The 25,473-nt window shown below is 40.7% G+C and overlaps 1 protein-coding gene across 1 annotated transcript; it reads right to left on the bottom strand.

Annotated features, from left to right (window-relative positions):
• Positions 1-733: 733 nt before the first annotated feature.
• tnfaip8l3 (tumor necrosis factor, alpha-induced protein 8-like 3) lies at positions 734-23,636 on the bottom strand. The gene is made up of 2 exons (XM_059354118.1): positions 23,315-23,636; positions 734-1,865 (listed from the first exon to the last, which is right to left on the bottom strand). The coding sequence occupies exons 1-2, from the start codon at positions 23,358-23,360 to the stop codon at positions 1,291-1,293; spliced, it is 621 nt and encodes a 206-aa protein (XP_059210101.1). The 5' UTR covers positions 23,361-23,636; the 3' UTR covers positions 734-1,290.
• Between the last annotated feature and the right edge of the window lie 1,837 nt (positions 23,637-25,473).

Genomic DNA, 25,473 nt, shown 5'->3' with positions numbered 1-25,473 from the left:
CCCCAAAAAAAAGGACAGTAGAAGAAAATGAATAACATGGTCAATGACACAAATGCCACCTTTCTTTTAATGTATAATAACAACGAATAGAACACGACTATCGTTGACTTGATATATGTGTGTCTGCGTGACAGCAAGCACATGAGTGCAACTGGAGGCATAATGGGTGGGTGGTCTGTCTGTTTTGTGTTTCTACAAGGAGACAGAGGCATAAAACTCGACTTCTACTCCACTGGCTGCCAAAATAATTCAGCTGGAGTCACACCAAGCCACCAGTAATATGTTTTCCTGGACTGGAGAGCAGAGTAGACCAGAGGGCATCTAATGAACCAGAAATGACAAATCACTGATTTTCCTGGTCATTTCAAAATGAGTGTTGGCAAATGTGTGCATGTGGATCAAATGGACGGGAAAGTAGTAGCTTAATGCACCATTTGTGGCTTATTTTCCAGATCTGACCCAACCATACATTTTCTGTCATGGTGTCTGTTTCCCCTAAAAAGACAGTGAGAAAAATCTAGTTGATAAATTGAACGTATTATTCTGAAAGTGACTGGTTAGCAGACAAGCAAATCAATGTTTTCCTTCCACGTTTTGGCTAAGAAATGAGTTGTGAGAGGAAATTACCATTATAACTGCCAACAAAAAGGAAATAACCCACCTTCCTGAAAGTTTTTTCCAGTTCACATGAAGTTATTGTTGTCAGAAGAACTGCAAAATAATGTTTACAAGAAATCTTTAATAAAAGACAAGTGTTACACCCTTGTAGAGAAGATTGACACAGATACATAATACACACACCATGTCATAGTTGGTCTTATGTACAAACATATTATTCAAGCATACAAACACATGTGCACCCACACACACACACACACACACACACACACAAAGAGAGAGAGAGACTGATTACTACGACTGATTATCTTCCATATCCAACTCTACCTAATGTATGTTTTTTGGCCATTGGTACAGTACACTTTTGCACACAGAGGGGATGACTTGGAATGCTATAATGCATACAACATGATACAGGCTGTCCCAGTGTGCAGCAATGATCCACTGATCGGAAAGACAGTCTGAAAAATTTCCCTCATTGAACCACAGCAGCAGGATGTTACAGCGGGCTTCGTGGAAATGGATGAAGAATAAACAGGAAGACAAGAGCAAAAAGGGGGGAAAGGACAGGGTTGATCGAGTGAAAAAGAAATAGAGGGAGGCAGGAGAGACCAGCGAGAGAAGGAGCAAGAAGAGAGAGAGCTAGAAGTGAAAGAGGTCAGGTGTGTGAGGTTAAAGCGTTCCTTCGTCCAGCAGTTTGTTGATGCCGTTGCAAATCTTCCTCAGGGAGAGTCTGTACTCCTCTCTGTCCCCGTACAGCTCGGCCAGGAACTCCCCGTGGGCAAAATGGTTGAAAACGTGATCGATGCGTGCATGTGAGCGCGCCGTCAGGTGCTGCTCGACCAGGGTGTGAAGCAGGTCCCTGCACTCCAGCAGGAGCTCTGACAGAATATTCCTGTCGAAGGTGTACTCCACTTCGTAGAACGACACCGCCGTCATGGCCGCCTGGTTCATCTTCTTCTTGAAACGCTCCACTGTGTCGAGCTCGTCGGGGCTGAACTGGTGGTTGCGGTACAAGATGCCGATCTTCAGGGCTATCTTGATGACGTCCTTGATGATTTTGTGGGCCTCCTTCTTGCTCTTGGTGAACTCCCGGCTCGTCTTGTAGAGCTCGTCCAAGATCTCGCTGCTGGTGTCGTCTGTCAGCATGTTGGCCACCACCATGGTCGCCATCTTGCTCAGGATCTTCTTCTGGGCCTGCAGGGCCAGGGATCGAGAGTTAAAGCTCTCCTGTGCACTCTCCTGTCCTGAGGGGAGAGAAAAGAAAGAGACAAGTGGTTCAGGGTTAGTCCCAAAGGTGAGAAGTCTTCACTCCAGCATTATCTTTTAAAGGAACAGTGGACGAAACTAACAAAACAGTAGATTATTGATGCTGCTATAGTTGCAGCTTGTCATGCACTGATTCTTTCAAGCGGTAAAGATTGTTTCGGCCACTTGCGGGCAGTAGAACAAGTTTGAAACACAACACTCACAAATATCACCTTGTGAATATTGATTCACAAGGTGATCACATATATATATGATATAATCACATATATATATGATTGATTGATTGATTGATTGATTGATATGGCAAATGTGTCAGCAGTCAATTGCCTATTCACACATCCAGCAGACATGAACAACATTTGTATTAGTTTGTAGTCTAGTTTGTGTCTGTTAGTATAGCAGAGGACCAGAGGCAAGGACATGGAGTATAAAAATCACAGGTCCATTAAGTGTGGGAGGGAGGGGTAGTGGATGGGTCAAAAAAATACAGGCCCTTGACCCTGTGTAGTGTTTCCTGTGAAACCAAGAGACAATGTGGTTTGAAGCAAACTTTTGTGTGGAGCATGCAACATCTGCATGAAGCTTGATGTCACCTTTGTAACTAACTCACTCTGTAAAGTTAATTTATTTTTAGTTTTTATTTTATTTTTAATAAAATTATTATTTTAGTTTGGGCATGAGATCTCCTGCCAGTGGTAATGGCACTATTTTTTGAAAATGCTCCTGTAGGTTGTATTTAAGGGTAGGAACAAGCAACATGTGTGTTTGTGGTTTGGAGGACTTGTTGTAAATCTACTGTTTATTCTCTTTTTTGCTCTGTTTTCTCTAGTCTCCACCAACTGAGGGGTTTACATGTGGCTCTTTAGCTGTGAAATGCTCCACTATGTTCACTAGCTAGTCACCAACTCTTCTTTATTTTGGCTGAAAACAGCTGCCTTCTGAGAACACTGACCTTTAGATTTTTCCCATCTGCACAAGTAAACCCTGGTGTTAAGTACGTCATACTGACTAGGAGAGCTACTCCAAAACAAAAATCCTGTTTTTACAAGTTTGAATAAAAACACGTTTATAATTCTGGTACAGAATTATCAGATCTTTTTTTAAATAAATACAACAGATTGAACGTTGGAACGAACACTTTGAGAGTACATCTTGCTTGATGTTATTATTAAAGCCTCTATCCAACGCCCTTAAATTCATTATGTTTACATGAAACAGCTGACTTCCATCTGACTGAACGGGCTTTTTCAACTCTGTTGACCCATTGCAATAAAAATATGGGTCCTGTCTTTGTCCAATTTTCACTGACACTTTGTCCTGTCATAAAGAAAAATATCATTACAGATTTCTTAGTTATTCAGAATAACACACTCCTGAGTTTGTTACACAACTTGCTGTTGTGTAACAACATAATTGGTAGCAGTATTTAATTTGGACTCAGAAAATATGAAGGCACAGCACTGATGCAAACTGCTCTTGGATGATTCAGATTTTTCTGGCATGAACAAAGGCTCAACCTCCAATCCGTTCCAAATTTGGATATACAAACTGCTGCTGGCAAAAAGTTTACTTTACAAAAAAAAAAATTGTACTTTGAATTTAAAAGTTAGAGAACTAACTTCACGCCTAACACAGTCCGAACAAGCAAGAGCCGAGGACTAGATGAAACGCTGTGCAGCCACATTCGGTGCAGGGCGGCGTCCTTCCTGGAGCTGCCTGTGGTGTGGTTGGCTGACTATGGGAGGAATGATTATCTGCTCTGGATAACATCAAACAGCTGTACGCCGATAAGAACCTCTTTGCACACTCTCTCTTCAGACTATCACGGTTTTATGCCGTGTCCCACTACAGTTGCAATTTATCATGGAAGAGAACATCAAAGGCTGCCTGTGTCATCATACAGTGATTCCAGCAGCTTAACATGTGTCTATGTGAATGTGAGGAGTGGGAGGATGGAAAGGGGTTTTATTTAGGTGCCACCCAGCTACAAATTATACACCAGATAACTCCTATTATGATTAAAGCCCAGGAAAGAGGGCTCACTTTTTCCTCCTGTTCCCTGGGCACATTGTCAGCTTCGTCCTCCTCCACATGCATGTCCACAGAAACAGACTGAGAGAGAGAGAGACAGACAGACAGAGAGAGGAGACGGAGGCGGCACTGGCCAGTAAACTCCGCACCGAACAGATGAGCCCATATTCAAAGACACCTGCTTTGTCATCATTATGATTTCTGATCATAACAGACAGCTATGTGAGCATGCAGAATTCAAACCATCATTGCATCATGCATGCATCTAGGTGTGTTATTTAACCACACATTTACACAGGAGGTTGAATGCAGCACAAATATTGGGAAGTTTTCCTATCTGTGGCATTTCATGTGAATGTACAGAAGTGACATTTGGTATGTTGGTCTGAAGCTAACTGACATTTCATGTACATATAATTAGCCCACTTTGACATTTACAGCTAATAAGGCAAATGTCTTTGTCTACCTAATACACAAGATCTGATGTACCACTCCTTTGTGCAGCTTAATTAGAGTAGGGGTGAGACTTATTGTATGTCAGACAAAAGTGGAGTGGGTGAGTGTCTTATTACCTTTGTTTTGAGAAAAACAAGTAAAGAAGCTGAAATTATGGTGCCATAATCCATACTTTTCTCAGAATTTTATTTAAAAAATCTGGCCACTTGTTATCAGAACAAGCTGGTAGCATGACACAGACATGTTCAACTTACCCTATCTTGTTATATATAAAAGTGGGAAAAGATAGTATTTTTTGTATATGCCCCGTGATTCAATCCACTTCAAAATTTTATGGATTCTTCCTTGGCCAGTGCTACACCTTTGCAAAAAGTTCAATGAAAATTGAGCCAGTATTTTTCCCATAAACCTGCCGACAAACAAACTAGAATGGCTTATTCATGACATCAAGTGTGACTAATTCTTTAAATGTCATGATCTTTAAATTTTAATGTGGAACAATATGGACGCTATAAAGAAGATGTTTTGTATTTTATTGCTCAGGTCCGATCAGGTGAACCATGAAAAAAAATTCCAAAAAGTTTTTCTGAGTTGCTGTTCTGAATTCACAATTGTGTGAATTTTTTCAGTCCGGAACTTATTTTTCCAATTATTCTGACAACACACATGAATGTCTCATCAACAGTAAAAAATGTTAACAGTTACAAAGTAATTGTTATAGCTAACATATTTGCTAAATGAAGGGCACTCAGACAGGGAGGACCTCTACCAAGGCCACTCTTGCAATGCTAATAAAATGTAAACAATCTGCTGTTCTGGTGTTTTGGATCTGCTCCAAAGTGTATTGCGTTCTTTCTTGGCCCATGTTTCACCATTTCACAAAGTTTCATGAAACTAGGGCTAGTAGTTTTTCCTTAATCCTACTGACAAAGTGAGAGAATCAAAAACATGACCTCTTTGGCGAAGGTCACAATCAGTGATTTCAACACTGCAGACACAGAATAATGTTAACATACACTGGTTGTTTTTCTGGCAGCCTGACTAATGGAGGATAATTCCCTGTGTTTGTCAGAATGATCAACTCCTTTAATGTTACATGGTCATGTGACCCATTGGTGATATGTAAATAATTATTAAGAGAATACGAATAACTGGTCTAAGACAGTAATCAATGTACAGTAAAAAAAAAAACCAAGTACATTACCAGACAGTTTATGTTCTGTGCTTTTAAAGAATCTGAATATACTATAACCATAACTAACATATGGTACTAAGAATAACCTTTAATGACTCTATACAAAGGCTGTACGTTATGCAGTCAACATCAGTCTGGGAAACTTCAGTTAATCCCTGCAGCCTGCTGTTATAAATACCACATGTAAACAGCCAAAGGCGATCAACTGATAGCGTGCATGTAAGCATCATAACAGCAACACGGTAGTTTCCATGATATTTGAATAGCAACACCAGGACATATAACTGCAGTTCTCATTAGGCAGATCTGTGCCTCTCATCAACAGGCTCTCTTTGTCACTGTTATTTCCTGTTTCTCTGAAGCAGCTCTTTGTTCCAGTGAGCCTCTGATATTCAGAAACCCAACTGGATAGATTTCTGAAACCCTGGCACACTGATAAAGGTGACAGCTTGCTCCATAAAGCCGGCCTTGTCAGACCAGTGGTCGTGCAGACTATTTGGATTTGGACCCCACCAGTGAATTTTCTCTTCTATGCAGTCATGATCTGTGATTCTCAATGCAAAGATCGGTTTAGCTTATAATTAGAGGAGTGCTGCATGAAAGGAAGTGATTGGATTTTTTTCTGTTTTTAGTGCAGAGCTAAAAGTAGACTAATTATTCTCCTTCCACCCCCCACCACACAGCCCGGAGCCTGTTTCTGTGGACCAGCAGGTGGCTATCGACTCACTTGCCTTGACCCCTGTCTCAAGTCTGTTAGCACATCACAGAGTGGTGAAGAATGTAAGCAGAAAATGTGTGTGTGGGGGGTATGTGAGTGTGGGGGAAATAAACACTGTGAGGACTGGACACGAGGCTGCTTGAGGTGTGAGTCAAAGTGCTGTTGAAGGAGGTGGGTGATTCAGAGTCTGGCTGGAGATTTTAGCACATACAGTAAGTAAGCGTAAATTATTATAAGCGTGCACATGGAGACGCTGAGAGTCCCAGCTCTCTCACACACTTACATACAGCCTGTCACCCAGAGGCTGAGATGAGTGACATGCATGCGCCAGAGTGTCAGGATGAGTTAGAGAAGAGTCCAAGCTGTCATCGAAGAGATGGCCAGAAAACTGTCTATCCTGTTACTTATCCCTCTCCCACTCTCACACTTTCTCTCCTGCCTGCTCATTATTTTCTCACTTGTCCTCAAATGTAAAGTTTCCACAAAATAAAGTGAGTATTGTGTGTATCATGTGGGAATAAGTTACTGAAAACAAACCAGGGGCAGCAGTTGTCCACGGATGCAGGGTCGGTCGCAGGAGCCATCGGCCCATCAAAGTGGTTACATAAGAGTGTTTTGGGAGTTGGGGAGTTTACTTTTAACATCAGGATTAGTAAGGTGCTTGCTGCTCTCTGGCCGTGGCTGTTGACTAGACAGTCCCTCTTTGTTCCGCCTGATGTTTTTAGAGCGCTGAGTCAACAGTTTCTGCTGCACTGCATCAGAACATACATACAGTGTGGAACATGGAGACCAGCCAAACCTGCCCTGCTAAAGGTGGTTCCCTGCAAAAAATGTCCAACTGGGATCATTTATTTTCGTTTCAGTCTCAGACATTTGTATCAATGAAGTGGATGGCTATCACAAATCCCCCTTAAAGTAACAGTTTGACATTTTGGTAAATATACTTATTCACTTTCTAGAGTGGTGTTATGGCATATTCACATGTTTTGTTGTTGTTTTAAAATTATGGCCGAGCTGCGTTGACCTTTGTGGTCGCTGTGTTGACCACTGCTTGTCCTGAAAGATGCACTGTACAAAAACAAGCTGGCTTCATCCTGAGACCATACACTGTATAAAAGAAGTTGACTTAGCAACAGAGACATCACACATTGGTTTGTGGAATACCATTTTGAAGTCTTGAGTTTGGGGCATTTTGGCTGTTGCCATCTTTTTTTTTTTTTTGGCCATTTTTCAGCTTTATACAATAGTGAGAGATAAAGCGTGAAAAAGGGGGACAGAGGGGGAGAGATGCAGTAAAGGGATTCGAACCCTGTTGTTATAAAATTATTGCCGAGCTGAGTTGACCTTTGTGGTCGCTGTGTTGACCACTGCTTGTCCTGAAAGATGCACTGTACAAAAACAAGCTGACTTCATCCTGAGACCATACACTGTATAAAAGAAGTTGACATAGCCACAGAGACGTCACACATTGGTTTGTGGAATAGCATTTTGAAGTCTTGAGTTTGGGGCATTTTGGCTGTTGCCATCTTGTGTTTGTTTTTGGCAATTTTTTAGATTTCCACCAGGATAACCCCATCCTGTGGTTTTTAATCCAGAAGTGATCTGAGTGAGAACCACAGGAAACTAGTAATGGCCACTTATACCGTCCTGACTGCACCTGGCTACACTGTGCATAGTCAAAACTAACAAAGTTAGCATCCATAATTTGAGGTCAACCAAAAAGATCACAGTTTTTCAAATGTACCCAAGGCTTTATTGTCTGTTTTACTCTAAATAGAGCCATAATTTACAAAATGACCATCATGCTTTAGTGAAAAGCAGGATCATCTTCTCATAGATTTCTATACAATCTGCTTAGCTTAGCACAAAGACTAGAAACAGGGAAAAGCTACAAAGCAGCCTAAGTATTACTGAAAGTTATAAAATCTGAAGGTAAAAATTACATTCGTTGGAAGTTAAGTGAGCTGACACCACCCCTTTTACTAATTTGTTTTTCATGTAAAGCGATAAAATTTACACTAAATGATAACAGGATATTTTCTGCAGAGTGCAGGGCAGCTGGGCTGTGAGACGGGGTCCTGAAGCTTGTTTTGGTCTCATTCCAGAGTAACCAGAGGAATGAGCCACTGGCAGGACCAGCAGCGAGCACTGTCGAAGGCCGACTGGCCTTTACTGAGTCAACGCTGGAGGCACTTGTGGGCTTATCAGCTGAAACGCTGTCTGACTGAGGCAGTGTGTGTCTTTCAGTGGCTGTTTTAGTGTGTTGGCCTTCATGTCTGGACAGCAGAAAAACAACTTAGAAATAAAAATTATATCAGATATTCATAGCTAAAGACATATCAATTTAAAGAACAAATCTAAAACTGCAGCAGCTATTTATAGAACAAAAAAAATACATATGCAGTATACTGTATGTTAATAATATATTGTCCAATATATTATATCACAATATATAATTATATAAACAAAGGCATTTTCACATGCATTTGTTAAAAATCTAAAACCACCAAAAAACAAAATGACAAAAAAGGGGGAACTATGGTGTCTAAAAAGGAGCCTTATGGAAATACAAAATTACCCTATAATTAAAAAATAAAACCTCCAACCTCAAGTATCGTTTCTTATTTAATGGTTTTCTATCTTGAGCTGTGAGTCATTTACTGTGCTTCTGCAGCCACTTATAACGTGATGATTTTCATCTGAACCATTCAGAGCTTCTGCAGGGTTCAGGATCCTGAGCGTATCAGGTATCACAAACACACACACACACACACACACACACACACACACACACACACGGAAACATGCTCTATCAGTGCCTCTCTGTTTGAGGTTGCTAATGACAACATGCCCATGTTTAATATTGGACAAAACCAGGTCACACTCTCTGCACAGGTGCATGGGATGTTTTTTTTCCCGTCCAGATAGACATGGAAATATACAAAATGTTCACCACATGCTTATATGCGCTCACACAAAAGAGAGTAAGGGAAGCAGTGAATTTTTTTTACCATACTCCTGATGGCCTAGCACCTGACACTCTTTCCCCCAAACATTATTAGTTGAAACAGAAAAACATTAAAGGTTGCTGACAGACAACCAAGCTCAGAGATGCAGAAAGGTATAAGAGGTGAGGAGTGTTTTTTCTGAGTGACACAAAAGATATCAGGCTCTGCAAAGCTGCTATGTTTCCCAGTTCTTTTCACCAAACTCTCCTTCTGTACATTTACTTTCCATGTGCAAGTTATTATTTTAATGTATTGTATAAGTGAATAGCCAGTGCATGCCTCTGAAAAGAGTGGCTGCCAGGGCATTCTTTGCACCCTGTAATTTTTTTTCCTTTTCAGATGTTTTCTTTCATAAGAGGAACAGCAGTGCAGTTATAATCCCTTTTTTGCGTCATGTGTATGGGCTACTGCAGTAGTTGCGTAGATTTGACATATCAGAGACAGACTCTAAAGTCTGCCAACTTGCTTGCACATGTTGTAGCAAATAGTCCAGGAAAAGCCCTCTGTAATAAAGTGTGTCATCGGTCAGCACTGCCATTTCACAGAGTACAAAGACAAAATTAATATCATATCAATACCAAGAAAATGTCAGGGGGAAAGAGAAATAAGGGATGTGAACAAGGGTGACAGCTTGACTTCCTCTTCTTTTGCCTTGGCCTTTTAGTTTGCTTTTGGTTGCCAATGAGGAGTCGCTGCAGACTCTCTCTGGCTGCATTTACAAGGCTTGAGGAAAACAATGGAGCAGGTCATTCAGCAGCAGTAAAGAGGTTTTTAATAGCCTGCAGGGTTAGTGTTAAGCAAGCCTGAGAGGCCAGTGGACTGGAGTGGGGAGAGGAGGGACGGTGTGCTATGCCAGCTGCTACCAGAGCTCAAGTAGCAGTGGTCAAAGACTTGTTACACATTTTACTCAATATCTGTAAAAAAAAAAAAAAAAAAGAAAAAAACTCTGTTTCAAGTAAAAGTCATGCATCCAACATGTTGCTTATAAAAGTATTATCACATTTAAAAGAAGGTCAATTATTTCACAAACACACACAAAAAATAGACTACTTTCAATAAATAAAGCGGTGCTTTAAAAGAACATTGCATATATAACAAAATTAAACATTTTAAAATGAAATCATCTCCATTAAAGTCTCCAGAATTTGTACATAATCTATATTTATGTATCTATTTATAATCTGATTGTATAATTGAAAAATCAAATCAGAACAATCATAGAAATCAAACAGTAATTCTCAAATAATTTTTCTATTCCCCCTTCAGAAGAAATTCAGATTTTTTTAAAAGTAATCCTATAAAAGCTATTAATCTTTCATATGATATGTTGACATGTATTAGTTATATAACATCTCATGTTTACTTTGAACACAGTTCAAACACAAATAATGCACTTTAACAAAATTAATAATAGATTATGTGCCTTACACAACCTGCTTACCATAAAGGGGGCGTGGCTCTGCTGCAGTCCACTTTAAATGATGTTTAACACTGTGTATCAGAAGTAAAAGTATACCCATATATAACTCAGGTATCATTTATTTACTAAAGATTTTAACCTGAAAAGTACTTAAAGCTGTCAGATAAATGTAATGTTGCCAAAGTCACTCAAGTACATCAAAACTATACCTACATACAGTATTTAAGTAAATTTACTTAGTTACTTTCACTGTGGAGCTGCAGGTGAGACACTTTTTTTGCACTGTCACTCTCTGGGCTGGGGGCTTTCAGTTCACCTCCACACACACACACACACACACACACACACACACACACATACACACACACACACTTTTATTAAATAGAGTGTGTAAAGATGCATCACGATCACGATGCAGGCTTTCAAGGAAAAAGCTGCAGAAGTGTCCAGGCGGTGGAACAAATGGAGGCTTTTTTTGTCTTTTCATGTCTCTCCTCCACTTACTCTGGACCTGCAAAGGCTCCGCTCTGGCGTATTTTTGACTCCCACTGCTCTAATCTGAAGATGACTCAAACACACCACCCCTGCTCACGCTCTGTCTGTTGTAATGGATGTATGTTATTGTTTCTAGATAAAAGTAATTGGTTATTTGAAAGACTGCGAGTGAGACATAGTACGGTGTAGTGCATTGATGTGCATTATTCATGACATGTAAAATCTGACTCTGAGCCAGTTTCCAAAGGGCACTCTGGTGCGGGGAAGAGGCCATTCACTGTGCCATTAACAGCTGCTCAGCATGTAGAGAGGCATTCACCCCTTTAAGGGTTAATAAATAACTTCATTTTAATACCTTAATGACTCTCATCTGTGTGAAGTGCGGTTATAGAGTTTAAAGTTCATTCCCCTTTTGTAGATGTGGACCATTAAGCGTCTCTGGCTGAAACCGGAACGTACAGGTTACAGCTAACTCATGCTTTACTGGACGAGGCAGGAAATACAGATTTATCTTCCCCGCAGATCCCCAAGGCTTATAAAAGGCACATGGCAAACTTTGTGCAAAACTTATGACAAATGTGCTGTTAATAGCTTGTGCAGGTGTTATCTGTCTCTGTTTGAACCTAGTTTTGTCCTAAATGGAGAACATGGACAAGGTGAGGCAAAAAAGAAGCTGCAACCTCCAAACATCCATATTGCATGTATATTCTGATGATATAGCATAATACAATGGCTGCATATGTGTGTTGCCAATAAGAAATACATATTCCTATGAAAAATATGTTACTGTATGTTAGTGAATTATGCTATGCTTAAACAATCTTTGGTTGTGTTGCCAATGTTGTGTTGCAATTGACTGATTTCCATCAAATTTGTTTTGGAAAAGATTGCAATTGTTTATATGTTATCTACAAAATCTAGACTGGAAGCCATACAAATATGCCAGTCTCCTTTGTATTTGCTCTGGCAGATGAATCTGTTCACTCTCGAATTCAGAGTGATTCCCAGATGGCCCGGCCTTTACCAGGGAAATCTGTCAAGCTAGGCAGAGCTGATCAAATAGAGTCAAGATTCTGTCACTATGTTGCCTGTTTCTAACCTCAAATGATTATAGAAACATTCTAGTGACTTAAGTTGTAATTTTAGAAAATTTGTGACCCAGCCGCCATGTTTGTCCTTCCTGAAAACACACCAAGCACTGCTCCAATCTGCATGTGTCACTCGCTATGGTACACGCTTCATTACTCTGAGAGGCATTTTTTTCTACAGAGAGGTGAGAGATCTATGCATTTGAGGATTAGTGTGGCGATGCTAGGCAAATACAAAACCAAACAAAAGCTCCAATTCCTGATAGTTGCGGCCATGTACACATAGTCAAAATTCAGCCTCCTATAGGGTGAAGACTGTGGCCGCCAAAGGGTGGGGCAATTTTTGTAGATTGTCCGGATGAACAGCCAACCAACTAACAGAGCGAGCTATGGAGCTGGTCACAGTGAACCTTTTCTCCAACATATTCCTGCTCGGTGGACTTGTGAATGTCCATGGATTTAATTTAATCAGTCAAAACAAAGACATGATGGAACACTCTAGGATAGTGTATTGAGAAAACATGGCAACGTGCAGCCAAGCAAGGTTTGACTCAGCTTTACTGGCAAATGCATAATAGATCGAAATCACATAAACAAACCTGTTAGTAATAATTCTCAATAAAAGCAAACTGATGTACCTTACTGTAATGAAGAGGACTGATATACAGTGCAGTGTTTCAAATTACAAGTGTGTTTATCCTGGGACTGGTCAAAGTGTCTCCATTGTGACTAACAGTCCAGGGAGAGGCACTTAGGATCCTCTCTGAATCAGGAGGGACACAAGAACAGATTGCCTTTGGCCACCGCACAGCTTTATTTAATGCTCCATCCTTCATCTCCTTCTCTGTCTCCCCGTGTCTCTTAGTTTTAATGGCCATGTCCCTGTGGAGCTGAACTGGAGAAATGAGGCAGTGGCAGCCGATGTCGATGATTGATTTATGTTCCGCTGGCTTGATCAGCTGTCACAAGGATCGGGAAAGGGTTTAAAGGGCAAGAGAGAAAGAGACATCAGCGATTTGACCTCCACCTTTAGCTCTGGCGTTGACTTTCAGTCACTCCTCGTTAGGAGGACCGGAGAAGCGGCCGGTCCACAGAGGATGAGAAGTGGTATCCAGGACATCCTGTTGGAACACGGCGTGGACTGCAGGGCCCTGTGAGATCCCTGCCCTCTGACCTCTCCTCTGCTGTAAAGCTAATGTCTTCACCAGCTGTGGTTCACTGACATCTGCCATTGTTTAGCTAGTAAAGAGCCAGGCCACAGTTAGCTGGTTAGCTGGGCATGGGAACTGGCTGGAGGCTGTCTCCCCTCTCAGCTCCCCTCCTCTGGGAGCTTCTCTGGAAAACTACTCTGCCACAATCATCAGCTGTCAGATGATTTAGGAAGAAAATACTGAACATTTATACATGGATAAATAAATGTTTCCTGGTTATTTCTGCAACGTGATGCTGATTTGAATTTACAGCTCGTAACAGCCAAAATTATTAGTCGACTAATACTCATGCAATGTTTCTCTTCAAATAATCATGCAAAAGCACCAATTAAATCTTGTTTACCAGAGATGTGTTCATAAGTTTCTTGGAAAGATATATCAGTCATCATGAAAGTGATTTAAAATAAAAAAACATTTAAGTAAAAATTATACAACACTTTCTCATCCAGGCCTGTCAGATACTACTGTTTTGGGCCTGTCAGGGAAGGTGTGCCACTTCCGCTAGTTACATGCATAGTGGCTTTACAAAATAAACTTCTGTGTTCACAGGAAATGGTTAATTTTAGGCAAAAACCCCCACTTGACTTAGGTTAGGGTTAAAGAACAGAGTTGGGCTTAAAAGCAACTACTTCTGCACTTAACTACCGGATGGATGTTGACTCCAATAAACAACATTGACTTTTAATTTGATACAGGACGAACCCTGGTCTCCAGGCTGACCCCCCTGAGTGGACCGCCGTGCTATTTCTATCTAATAATTTACTCTAAGCATCTAATACTTCTGTGGATGGATTAACATTACAGACAAGAAAGCCTGGTGCATCTCACACACTAAAGGGTTCCTTGTGCTTCAGCATCACATACTGAGGGCTGTGACAAAATGTTGGTATCTGATGAGTTGGGAGTGAGACCAGCCAGTCAACTAAAACCAAAACGATTAATCCACTAAGACGGGACAGGAAACTGTCTTGGCTCACAGGAAGTGATGCTTTATGCATTTTTGTCAGCAACAACAGCAGTTTGTTTGGAAGACACTAAAGGGACACCAGGCGGATAACTGCCGTGACTGGACAAACAAAGACAAGAGCAGCAACGGCAGTCAAACTGTGATTGCTGGTTAATGCAGCTGAGCAGACAAAAATCCTGCAGATAACCACCTCAAAACATTATTTGATTCATAGGACAGTCTATATATAGAAAGCTGGGTACAAATGTGTGGGTGGGTGTGTTTGTGTGTGAGCCATAATGATAGACTTCAAAACTGAGGCTAATAAAAGACAGAGGAGGATAAAATATTGGGGATTTTCTTACTTTATCTGGCCTTGCACCCAGACAGAAAGTTCCCTTGACTTTTTTCATCTGAAGGAAAGAAACTAAGCTATTTACGGAGAGAAGAAAAGGGCGAGAGAGAAGGAGAGGGAGGCAGTGGGCAGAACTGGCAATATGTACATTTTCATTTCACACCATTCAGTCAAGAAAGTAGAAAACATGAGAGGAAGGAGGATATGTTTGCTTAAAAATGCTCTGAATTAGCACAGAAGAAAAAATAAAAATAATATACAATCACAGGCATTCTGAAAGCCTGCAGATGTGTCACTTCATTTAAAGCGAGTGTGGAGGAGTGAGAGAAAGAAGGATGGAGGAGGTGGGGGTGTTAAAGAAAGAGAGTGGGAATCATATGTCCATATTTTGATTGTCTGGCTCCTGTCAAAGTGCCTCTAAATCAGCCACAGGCCCACACAACATCAAAAACATCTTCTCACCCTCATTCCCTTTTACATCATCTGCAGCTGTATGAAGAACTGGATACAGCACGTGTCTTTGTCTCACATTCATGAAGCTCTCGTCGTCTTTTTTTGTTAATCTCTTCCTCTCTGTTCAATTCTCACCAGATCTATACTGAGCTGCGAGTGAGTGGCAAGGAAGTAAGTGTTTTCCGGCCCGGGGTGAGTTGCTCCTCTCATAGACCTCAGCCAAGTCTCAGCAGGCCGTGGCATCGTTTACAAAGACACACACACAGACACACACACACAAATACTCACGTGCACAATCATCCAGGCCTTGCCAGCTTTTCCCCATAACTTTGGCCTCCTGATTTGTTTACTAGTTCGACCACTTAAACTGAGTAAAAGTGAGGCACTGGGAAGCTTTAGATCATCAGAGGCCCAGTTTGTCATTGCCATTATACAAAGCTGAAGCCCCGCCCCTTTGCCCAAGCTGCTGCCATCTCTGCTACCAGCACCTATAGCTTCGTGCTGTTCCCGTCCATAAACTATACACGGTAAAATTTGAAACCTCTGCCACTTTAACAAAGATAAATTAATGATTTTGTAAGTAGTCCCTAACTACAGTCCCCATGAGGCCTTGACAGCATGCTGATGGTTAATTAAGCTCAAAGGATCAGAATCAGAAATACTTTATTGATCCCCGAGAGGAAATTAGTTTGTTACAGTTGCTGCTGTGTAAGAATAGAATATAAAGTAATTCTGTAAATATAATATAGGTAAAAAAGCACACTACACTAAATATACAACAATATAAATACAACTGCAAGTCTTAAGTAAATAATAGAATAGAAAAAAATAGAAATATAGATATATATACAAATGTATATGTGTAAAAACAGTTTGACAAATTGAATTATTGCTAGATTTCTATAGAAATTCTGTATTGCACAGATAGTTATTATAGATAAAGTTATAAAGTAATGAATTATTTGGTCATGGTTGCAGACAGGTGAAATAAGTCTGGCGTCACTTGTTATAATATATTTCGATGATTGGAAAGTATTCAAATTTTTAGTAAAGGTAGCAATATCACACTGAAAAATACTGTCTACAATTTACAAATGGTGTCTGTCTGCACTGTCTGTATGCAAAATTGTATGTGGGTAAAGGTATAAACATTTTAGCAAACAGTACCAAAAGTTAAAGCCCTGTCACTCATATACTGTATTATATGTTATTATTGTTAATGTTGTAGCTGGTTGAGGATGACCACATTTTAACTGACATATTTTGTACGTGGTTGCCCCATGGAAAAAGTTGGAATTATTTTGTTTTCAATAAAATCCTAAAATCATATACACTGCTTATGATCACAAGTCAAACTCTAGCAGATCTGTGTCTCACTCACCCAGGGCTGTGGCTGTCGTTGAAGCCATGAAGTTAAGTCATCTAAAGTATTTCGGGGGGTGGATTGAGGGCCTAAAATGCAGTTAATATTCTATTATTTCAAAGTTATATGTAATGGGGTTTTAGAGGCAGACACAATTTTTTTTAGACTGAAGACCATTATATTTTACACAGTCGCCCATAACGTTGGAATAATTTTGTTTTCAGACACTGTTTTCTGTTAATTGTGGTTTCATTTTCATTGTGATATGTTTGGAAGAGATTGATAAATAAAGTTTTAGGAAGACATACACTTTATCTGTTAAGAATAAATCACATTCTTACAATCATTTAATGGAAATAGGTAAGAATGTTTTATTCAAACTTCATTCAAACAAACAGAAAATGTAGAAATAAAGTCAATGAATATATACTAACACATTTATGATTTTATTTACCACTGTGTATATGTAATGTTAGTGGAAAAGCGCCCCTAGTGGAAAAGCAGGCAGTTATTTTTCCCATTGGTAATAACTCAAATTACCAAAACTCCAGCCCACATAACTTTACTCATCAGCAAAGCCATTTATTGAGAAGCATACCAACCATTTATTAAATAATTTTGTTTTTGGCTGACTTTAGCAAACACAGTAGTGACTTAAACATCACCTGCCCGACATAATCAGGGAAATCACTGGATGAGTCAAGTTTCTACAGCTAGTTCAGACATGTCTCTAATAATAGTAGTTCAGAGGGCACTGGGCACACGGTGTTTTTTTGACAGCAGATATTAAGTTAAAACTTAAATATTGGTAAATTAACATTAGATGAGAACAAGAAAAACAGGTCACAATGACATAGCCTACTAAAAGTAAGATTTTATTATTATTTTATTGAGCTTGGTAGTTAGGTTTACTTTTAATAGAGACTTCTGGACTTAATGCAACATTGAATTATAGCATTATCATTTAACAACTGCAGCTACTGTGGGTGAAGCAAACATAATGTCCTAATTTTATTTTCAAATGAGATGTTCAAAGTCTAGCGTGTGCAGCAGAAGCTCTTGCAGCTTTCAGATGAATGAACCCTCAATGTTAAAATAACACGCTGTTATAAATGTTATGTGAGCAAAGGTTAGCCAGCAGAGGGGGGCGGAGCTTCGGATGCCTGTGCTGCCTTGATTAAAAGGTTGCTTTAGCTTTGATTAAAGTGATAAAATTGGATATACTTTGAGCTCTGGCCTTGAAGCCCTCACTGTGCATGACACACTTTAGTGTAACGCCAAAGTGCTGTTGCTCTCTTGGCTGCTGAACCCACCACTAACTAATGACCAGGAAATAACTGTGGTTCACACACACACGCTCACATAAACACACACACACACATTTGTAGATTTGTTTCGGATTTTTCAGTGTCTATATTTCTTCTTTCAACTTAACCCTCTCTAACCAAGTCCTGCCATGAGTTAATTCAAATCCTAGCTTTTTAGAATAACAGAGTGTGGAGTTTTAGTTTCACTCCGGTGCCATTATTGCCCATGAAATGTCTAAACCCGCAAATGTAATTGCCACATTTGCTACTTCTGTCTGTTCCGCTGCCTTCAACCTCCCAGAGGCAAACACTTTTAAATGCATGTTAAAGGCAGCTTAATGTGCGAGTGTTACTCAAACTGTTGTGATATACTATACTGAACATGGGGGTTTTACTTTTTCCTACCATAATCTTATAATGCTATAATCGGCAGTGCAGTTAGTTCAGTTGTGCCAGAGTTAAGTGTGAAAAGCTTTGTGTGTAATTGCCTCCCACTCTGCCTCGTTCTCTGTTGCCTTAATCGGTAAGTGGGAGAGGAAAATCTCCATTTAACGTGATATCATCTACACAGTGAGGTTATATTAGGAACTAACTGCAGTGGCTTTCACTGAACCTTAAAGTCTAAGTTCAAGCCTGAAACTTTATCTAAAAGAAACAGATGAGTTGCTGCAAAAAAATGTCTAATAATGATTGTGAATTTAAGTCAATAGACGTGAGGAAATAAAACATCACGGCTCCTGTACACACAGATCCAGATACCTGTAGGCTCATTGCTCCACTGACGCCACTCCAGCCTTCTCTTAATACACACCACCCTCCCTCAAATAGCTCCCCTCTCACACCAGGCGCCACTAGTGACTGTTTGCTTTGCTCCGACTGGCCCTCCAGTAAAACCACAGCCTTCTCCTCCTCCTGAGTGTGTGTCTATGAGGCCTTGTCAAAAAGCCTCTGCGGTCTAATTTCATGTTTCAGTAATGGCCAAGCCGTGGGGAAACAATTCTCTCTCCCAATGTCCCACAAACACAGATGAAACACCACAGAAAGTCAATACATTAATGTGCATATAAAGAAAAATGCACTCACACACCGGTCAGGGACCTGAGAGTTTTAGGGTTTGTCTTTTGCTGCAGCTAGAGGGAAAAAAAAAGCTTTTTCCTGAGTCGTCTTTTCCACTTACGGCTTCACTCCTGTTTTCTTTTTTTTTCTCAGTTCATGTTACAATTTTCCAGGACCAGCTCCTGGTGTCTAGTGTGTGTGTGTGTGTGTGTGTGTGTGTGTGTGTGTGTGTGTGTGTGTGTAGAGGGCTGGGGTGCAGCAAGCACTCTCCATCTGTGGGCCAGATTAAAGGCGGAGTGGAGAGAAAAAAAAAATCAGGGATGCATGTGTTGGGAGGCCGAGGGAATGAGCAAGAAGTGTGCGGGCATTTTTTCAGCGTGTGTGTGCCTATGTCTGTGTATGGGAGTGTAACAGGGTATGCAGGGCTGCCTGTCTCTCATGTGTAAAGCATGTGGCCAGTCTGCCAACATGGCAATCATGAGACAGAAGCCCTCCCCTGATTGCTGGGTGCTTCTGGCTTGATCTAATGCAGCAGTGATTTTCTAAGATCGCTGAAGTGTTTGTGGAAGTGTGAATTAGTGGCAATTAACAAGGGCATTAGAGTTGTAGTGTTTGTTAACATGTGAATGTGTGGATATTGAAGATCACCTGGCCGAAGATTAAATTTCAGTTTTGTCATCAAACATCTGCAGCTTTTTTGTTTATAATGTAACCACAGTGACAGCCCTCATGCCCCTATGAATCCCACAGCTGTTATTACAACAGCCAAACAGCTTCTTTTTTCAACAAGTCTGCTCTCTATAGAAAATCTGAAGTAGACACAAATGGCCAGAAATATCTCTGAGGACAGCATATTGGGTTCTGGTGTTATAGTGAGTTGCATCACCATGATGAATCAGCCAAAAGTAGACCGTGGGTTGATTATTCACCAACATAATGTCAGACCAATATAACAACTAAGATACATTTCAAGCCAGAATGAAGAAGTATCATTGTTCAGTGAAATGCAAATGTCTAGTCTGTGTTGTGCGCCCATTTTGTGATGTGGTGCTCCAGCGGAACAGGTGTGTTGACCGACAGCCTCGCTTTGACTCATAGTAAGGTGTGGTCATCTCCACTGCACCACAGGAAGGAAGGACAGGACTGCTGGATGAATCAGTTTGTGGGTATTGGTACAGTCAGAGGCATGCTCACTGCATGACTGGATGTTTATGGGAAAAAATGTGAGCCTTTGTGTGTATGTGTGTGTGTGTGTGTGTGTGTGTGTGTGTGTGTGTGTGTGTGTTGAGCTATTGTGGCTGGTATTTGTGCTACACAACAAAAGGTGCAGAGAACAGTGGAGCAAGGTTTTGATAAATACAGTGAAGAGAAAAAAAGAGGATTGCTATGTCTCTGTCTCACTGCATAGTCATAATTTCATGGCTGAAAAAGAAAGTATCGGCATGGCTTATACATAGGAAGCTGGGAATAAAGTTTTAATGTTAGTCTCAAACCGAGTTCGAGCTAGCTACTGCTACAAGCTAATGCTAATGTGACACTGTGACAGTGATGCCTCCCCATCATGATTTATAATTGATACGCCGATCCAGTCAGTAACATTGAACTTAGTGTCTGCAAACCCCTCAGTGTGTTGTGTGTGGTGAGGTGGGGGGAGAAGCACCAGTGTTGTACCTTAACTGGAGCCAGGCGAGAAGATAACAGAACGGGGTGCAGCATGGCAACGAGATACAAGAGAAATTGACGGAGGGAAATATGAAGAGCAAAGGAGAGACCGAAAGCGCAGTTTCTGACCGAACAAGAGGCCCACGGTCAAAAGTAGACCTCATTTGGAAGAGCTTTAGAGCATTTCGTGACAGACGCCGTGCTAGACATCTTGCTGTTGGACTAGTAAATTGGCTAACAGTCTCTGGCTTGCTATGTATTGCGTTGGTGCACTTGCTTGATGTTTGACTGCTAGTAAAGTTGTCGACTAGTTTTTGATCAAAAGTAAAGATTTTATATGTGGAAAAAATGGTCGCCTTTGCGGTGATTAGCTTGATACAATCAAAGATAATGTTAGATGACGACCAATATTGTAGTTATTGTAGTAGAAGTTACGAGTTAGAGCAGCTGTACAGTAGAGTGATACATGCAGTTACAAGAGCCAGTGATGTTGTTCTCTAAAAGCACTCGTGGAATGCCTCATGTCCAATCAAATTACTTGGTCAGAATTAACCGTTGTGTGTGTATATCTTTCAGTCATCTAGCAAAATGTTCTCATGACTTAACCACTGAAATGCCAGTGGGAAATGAAGAATTAAAGAGAAAAAAAGATATGTTGAGGGAAAGTTAGTTCAACCACAAATCTTATCCAGTATGGTATCAAACATCACTAATTGCTAATAAATGCAGAAACTGCGGGTGAGTTTAGGGGGAACATATGACATATCAGTCTCGCTCTCTAACCGCAGACATTAACAGCTCGAGGGCAGAGGAGAAAGCCACTTGAAACAAAATACCTCAATATTTACACTGCTTAGGTTTAGCTTAGAATCCACATTAAAAGCACAGATCAATCATGCATCCCTCATACACACGAATGAGGGTCATGTTTGTGTACAGCAACTCTTCCAAAATACGCCTGTTTTGAAAATACATTTGTTCAGGTTTCGTTGGGACATTTGACCTTATAAAGTGAGCCATACCAGTTTTTCTTTTAACTGACAGTAGACTGAAGACTACAAAAAAGGCAGCATGGCCACAAAGCATGAAGGATTCTGAGTATGAGTCAGGCACTCACTTTCTCTTGACCGGGAAAAATGTCATTCTGAATTTGCTCTCACGTCACCCACATGTGTATCATAGCTTTTAGCCAAAAAAGCCACGGCTACAACAGTAGAATCCTCTTTACATTGCACAGACTATGTCACTTTAGATTGCTGGACACAAATGAAAAATCTTTCTATGATTTCTCCCTGGCCCAGTCGCTGGAAAACTGTACACATCAATGCACATGAAAGACAAATGGATAAAGCTTCTGCCTCATGTGAATCCTGGTTGATGTTTATGCTTGAACCATCTGCGTAAAATCAGATGATACCAATATGTCATCACCTACTGATGATGTATCCAAAACTTTCTGGCTCTCTCATTAAGGTTCATCTCTTTATTTGCAATGGGCCGACAGACAGACAGACAGACACTGAGCCAGATGGATGGACAGATGGTCGGAGTTCAACAGAGCATCATTGACATACAAAGAGGCAAACAGCCACACCATCATCAACATGACACACCACTAACAGGGGCAACAACACGCCCTCATAACTGATGGGCCCATTATCTGACACATATAGCAGATAGTAGAGACATGTGTCTAATATAACATCATTTTAGGGAACCCCACAGCCCTCTAAAAGAGGATAAAGGCATTTAAAGCTACTTCTGAATCTCTACAGGGAGTATCGGTAAAGAAGTAAAGAGGAAAAGAGTGCTCAGCAAGCTGTGCTGTTATAAAAACCTCCTGGAGACACATTTGATTCACAATCTTTTGAACTCTAAAACTAATCTCCAGAAAACTGTTTCATCTCCTGGCTTGAATTCTCCACAAGATCACAGTTCAATAAATCGCCCACTCTCTTGGAATGCAGCATCCGATGAGAGGCACTGAACTTGTGTATCTGCAAGTTTAATGTCTGAGACCAACTGTTAACTCTCATCACTGCAATAAATCTTTGCTTTGCTTTCGCTTAGACACCAGAAAACAACTTCCAGTAAACTGCGAATCTCAGCATTTTTTGTTCTCCCTGAGTGTGAGATGCACCACAGAAAAGAAGAAGAGGAGGCGTTCGGGGAGACTGTGCTCTCTTTCTGTTAGCCGGATGTGTTGATGAACAAACTGGTTGCACGTGTTGGAGCTTGCCTGTTCCTGGTGGTGACTGAGTCGGCTCTCATCAGTGAGGCTCTGCCATTCACCAGCATCAGCGTGCATCAGAGCTCACAGCAGCTGGCCTTTCTTACATCCCAGCAGTGAGCTACAGATACCGGATAAAATTACTCTTAAAAGTTGTGTGATTTTCCTGATTTTCAGGACATCAATAGGCAACTGCAGATCAGTGTGAGGGTGGCTGCATTGTGAGAGAATTGGTACAGAGTTGGTGAAGGTTCAGCCCTGGTGACAAAATGTGTGTTATTTAGGGGCCAAAACCTGTTAAAAATTCAGAAAAACAGACAGAAATAACTAACTAACCCTCCTGTTAAACTAGTGAGCTACAATGTAGAAGTGTTGTTAACACAACATGTCAGTAAACTGATGTTTTAGTGTCAGTAATGGTCTTGGGGCTTACCTGGAGACAGGTCTCCGTCACTCTGCTCTCCGGAGTCTGAATCCATCTTCCCTGCAGGACACTCGGAGGCTGCAGAAGCTCTCTGATTCCTCTTTTCTTCTTGTTCCCTTTCCTCTCGAGGGAGTCTTTTGATTTCTTTACCAAGAAAAAAAAACAAACTAAAAATGCAATTTCTGGTGTGTTTTTTTTCTTCTCCTGGTGAGCTAAACTTCCCCTCCCAGCCTGGATCACTGCAGCTGTGAGAGGAATGCTACTGGGCTGATTTGCTGAGCTGTCCTCCTTTTAGTTTTTTGCTCTCTCTTTTCCTTTTTGCTCTCCTCTCTTCTCCTGACTCCCTCAGTTTCCCTCTTTCCTTCTCCCTCTCATCTACTTTTCCTGTGCCTGATGCTCCCTCCCCTCGCTCACTCTCAGTCCGTCCCCTTCTCAGTTTCTCCCTCCCATGTCCCTGCCACTTGGTCCCTCCTCCTCCTCCTCCTCCTCCTCCTCCTCTCATTCGGTGCTGTCACACTCAGCCTCTTCACGCTTTCTCCACTCCAACTCTTTCTCTACCTCTTTCTGTATGCTGTAAGTGCCGTCTCTTCCTCTCTCTCTCTTCCTCTCTCCCTCCCTCTCTCTGTCTCTGGGTAAGAGTGCTGCCTGTGTTTTAGCAGAGCAATGGGAGAGGCTCATTCATGGCAACTTGGAATTCATCTCCAGCAGTAAAAATCCCATGACCCCTTGTTACTGGCTGTTATAAAATCAGTCACTTACTATCTGTGTAGGTCACATGAAGTCAGGCCAGGTCAATGTTTTACTTTCTACTCTAATTATTAGATAGCTCTGACATTCTTTGGCTCAATTAAATGTGATAGGAAAGTCGCTTTTAGAGTTTTAATGATGCACATTTAGAAGAAGAATCCAACCTCAACATTTCCTTTTCATCACAAATCAATTCCATCCGAAGCCTACTATAGATTTAGATTGAATTTTTTCCATTTGTTGCAGAGACTTGTAAGTTGTTTTGATAGATGTTCAAGGTTCCATGTGGTATTTCATATTCAGCCGGCAAACAGCAGCCTCTCATAGCAAAGATTACGAAATTCACAGCATTCTTTTCGTTGACTTCTGATCACTTTGCTTATGAATACCAACTCTGTGTCAGCATGTCCTTGAGTGCCCCAACAAAAAGAGTTATTGAACACTGCTGCTATAAACACATATATTACCTGAAGAATTATATGAGACACGGGGAGAGATATGAGTTGATTTATCTGTCTTCTGGCAAATTTAAGTCGTAAGAATGAAAGAGAATAGTCAAAGCCATAACTTTTAACTTTGGTACATTTGTGTAAAACTCATATAATTGTAACTAATATGAAATAGTTAACTTTGCATTTCTTCCCATTCCAAAGTATTCACAATGAACATGTGAAACCTGTGCATTCTTAAATGCTGCACTAAACCCACAAAACAATTTCATTATTGCCTGACTCCTACATTTTAGTGTCTTTCAACACTTTGTTTTGGTTTTAGAGCCAGCAACTTCACGATTTTGGTTCACTCTCACCACTCTCATCAACTTTGTTTCCATAAGCAGGCAGCTGTTTTTAAAGAAAAAGCTCAGATAAACCCAAATTCATGATAACGGCATGCTCTGAAAACCACAATGCATGCTAACGGAACAAGGAAGCAGTCTGAAACAATTCTTACGAAAATGTATGCGTGGTTTGTATGATATCATACATATTAGCAGCCTGTTTTAAATACATGATGGATGCAAATTGATTGCCTAAAATAACTACCTAATTGTACTAAACTATTGGTGCCAGTTACATTGGTGATTTTTACATTAATAAAGCAGTTTTCAACAGAACATGAACTGTTTACTGAGTCAAAATCCTTGGTTTGATCCATCCACTTCCCCTCCCACCCACCCTCGGTGCATCATTATTTTGTGGGATAGCTACAGAATTTGAATAGTTTTTGCATGCGCCTTAGCCTCCTGAGCCCCTGCGTCCTCATACGAGGACATTACATTTTTGCCTCTTAGCACCATGATACCCCATTTTTTAAAACTTTGACCTATTAGCCACATTCAGGGACACTGCCTGCATCATCTTGTGGTGATATCACAACATTACACCCATTTCAGTGAAAACAAAATGGCGGAAATATCAGCG

The sequence above is a fragment of the Centropristis striata genome, chromosome 2 (assembly GCF_030273125.1).
Source record: "Centropristis striata isolate RG_2023a ecotype Rhode Island chromosome 2, C.striata_1.0, whole genome shotgun sequence".
Classification (NCBI taxonomy): domain Eukaryota; kingdom Metazoa; phylum Chordata; class Actinopteri; order Perciformes; family Serranidae; genus Centropristis; species Centropristis striata.
This window is presented reverse-complemented; position numbering and strand designations above follow the sequence as displayed.

Bases quoted from the DNA above. Each gene is read 5' to 3' on its own strand.
- tnfaip8l3 (XM_059354118.1), bottom strand. From the start codon at position 23,360: ATGGATTCAGACTCCGGAGAGCAGAGTGACGGAGACCTGTCTCCAG. The intron at 1,866-23,314 runs GTAAGCCCCAAG...CTCTCCCCTCAG, and splicing joins TGACGGAGACCTGTCTCCAG to GACAGGAGAGTGCACAGGAG.